General features: G+C 45.4%; 1 protein-coding gene across 2 annotated transcripts; it reads left to right on the top strand.

Annotated features, from left to right (window-relative positions):
* Nucleotides 1-6: 6 nt before the first annotated feature.
* Nucleotides 7-1,912, top strand: LOC121939602 (ATP-binding cassette sub-family D member 1-like). 2 transcript variants are annotated; one of them, XM_042482605.1, is made up of 4 exons: nt 7-95; nt 411-556; nt 762-846; nt 1,436-1,912. In XM_042482605.1, exons 1-4 carry the CDS (start codon nt 76-78, stop codon nt 1,629-1,631), a joined length of 447 nt encoding a protein of 148 aa, XP_042338539.1. In that variant the 5' UTR covers nt 7-75; the 3' UTR covers nt 1,632-1,912. The 2 variants fall into 2 exon arrangements, with proteins under 2 accessions (XP_042338539.1, XP_042338538.1); XM_042482604.1 differs by having other exon boundaries at nt 7-159.
* Nucleotides 1,913-2,457: the final 545 nt, after the last annotated feature.

Below are 2,457 nucleotides of genomic sequence, written 5' to 3'. Positions count from 1 at the left end.
GTACATGTTCTACATCCCCCAGAGGTAGTACTACTACTACTACTACTACTACTGTACCGCCCAGACCCCCAGTACATGTTCTACATCCCCCAGAGGTAGTACTACTACTACTACTACTGTACCGCCCAGACCCCAGTACATGTTCTACATCCCCCAGAGATATTACTAGTACTAATACTACTTCTACTGCTGGGTTGTTAGTATTACAGTATTAATACTGTACTACTGTGTACTGTGCAGACCGTACATGTCAGAGGGGGCCCTCAAGGACCAGGTGATCTACCTATAGTACTGTAGTTATACTGTAGTACTGTGTACAGTGTAGACCTTACATGTCGGAGAGGACCCTCAGGAACCAGGTGATCTACCTGTAGTACTGTAGTTATACTGTAGTACTGTGTACTGTGCAGACCGTACATGTCGGAAGGGACCCTCAGGGACCAGGTGATCTACCCGGACTCGGTGGAGGATATGGTTCAGAGGGGGGTCACAGATTCCGGTCTGGAGGAGATCCTTCAGACCGTCCACCTGCTCTACATCCTGGACAGAGAGGGAGGTCAGTAGTAATACTTTTACTTCATCCTGCTCTGATCGTAGTACCTGAGGAGAGTCTGATGATATCATCATGTAGCTCAGAGTTTACATAGAGTACATTATGTACTCGATGTATGTGATGTACTTGATGTACTCGATCTACATGATGTATTTGCTGTAGTTGATGTACTTGCTGTACTGCAGTACTGTGTGTACCTGGTTGTCAGGTTGGGAGGCGGTGAGCGACTGGAAGGACGTCCTGTCAGGAGGAGAGAAGCAGAGGATGGGGATGGCTCGCATGTTCTACCACCGGTACTCACTCACTACTACTGCATACTGTAATACTCAGGGTACCTTACTACGGCATACTGTAATACTCAGGGTACTTTACAACTGCATACTGTAATACTCAGGGTACTTTATGATTCTGCATGTCCAGAGGTCAGACTGGACTGAGCATGTGCAGATGAAACCTGCAGCGTCGTCACTTTTCTTGTGCTGCTGTCAGATGTCTTTCACAAATATTTAACCCTTTGAACTCTGAGCTGCAGTTTCTTTCAACAACATGAAAGAAGCAACAAGCAACTCGGTGAGAAATGTTTCACAAATTGTTGGAAATGAGTAGATTTTCAAAATGATTTAAAAAAGTTTTTAAAAATGTACTTAACTTACTGTAATTTCTAAGCACTTTTACCAAAATGTTTTGTTGTGGTTTTTTTACTTTCTTTTTGTGTGTTTTTTTAAAACAAATGTTCAGGTAATTTTCTTGGAACTTTTCACTAATATCTGGTCAATTTTGAGTCAATTCTTTGTTGCTGGTTTCCTTCTTTCATAATTCTGACAGAAATATAACCGATTTGTTCAGCGTTCAAAGGGTTAACCTCTCCGTCTCTGTCTCCAGGCCGCGGTACGCCCTGTTGGACGAGTGCACGAGCGCCGTCAGTATAGACGTGGAGGGAAACATTTTCCAGGCTGCAAAGGATGCTGGGATATCTCTACTGTCCATCACACACAGACCCTCACTATGGTCAGTTACACACACACTAACACACAAACACATAGAAACACACACACACACTCACACACACACACAATAACACACACAGTAACACACATTATACAACAACGTTAACGTCAGTCGTTCTCTGACGTTACTGTAGATTGTAACAGACTGCTGTGTTCTGTTTGTCCCTCTGGAGCTGCCGTACGGCAGGAAAACAGTTGTGGGGGAACTTCGTTCTTTTCAGGGCTTATGCTATGTCACTAACACGAGACTGTGCACGTTACCAACACGAGAATGTGCACTACAGTGTTACAATCCTGGAGGCAGCTGCAGGTAGCTGAAGGATGCAGCAGGAAGATGGAGGCAGCAGCAGGAAGCTGGAGGCCGCAGCAGGAAGCTGGAGGCAGCAGCAGGAAGCTGGTGGCCGCAGCAGGCAGCTGGAGGCCGCAGAAGGCAGCTGGAGACCACAGCAGGAAGCTGGTGGCCGCAGCAGGCAGCTGGAGGAAGCTGCAGCTCTTAGTTGGAGAGGAGTCTTCCTGCTCTCCTCAGTAGCTCCAGAGGGACTCTATTATGATTATCCAACAGGCTGGTAGAGCGATCAGACTCAGACTTTACTGGAGACTCACTGAATAATGTTGATGATACTCAGCAGCAACATGCAGACCGAGCTAACACAAAGGAACAAGATAGTTTTTTTTCCTGCTAGTTCGCAGGAAAATATTTGTGTTGCTAGGCAACAGCTGTCACTTCCAGAGGTTGAGGAACTATTTATGTCGGCAGAAATGGACAAACAAATCAGAATCTGTTGTTTGTTACAACTGTTAACTCATAATAATATTAATAATATCACACCGAAGGACGAGCTGTGAGACTATACACACACACACACACAGACACACACACACACACACACACACACA

The sequence above is a fragment of the Plectropomus leopardus genome, unplaced genomic scaffold, assembly GCF_008729295.1.
Source record: "Plectropomus leopardus isolate mb unplaced genomic scaffold, YSFRI_Pleo_2.0 unplaced_scaffold5239, whole genome shotgun sequence".
Classification (NCBI taxonomy): domain Eukaryota; kingdom Metazoa; phylum Chordata; class Actinopteri; order Perciformes; family Serranidae; genus Plectropomus; species Plectropomus leopardus.
Note: the sequence above shows the minus strand (reverse complement) of the source record. Positions and strands in the feature narration are given on the sequence as shown.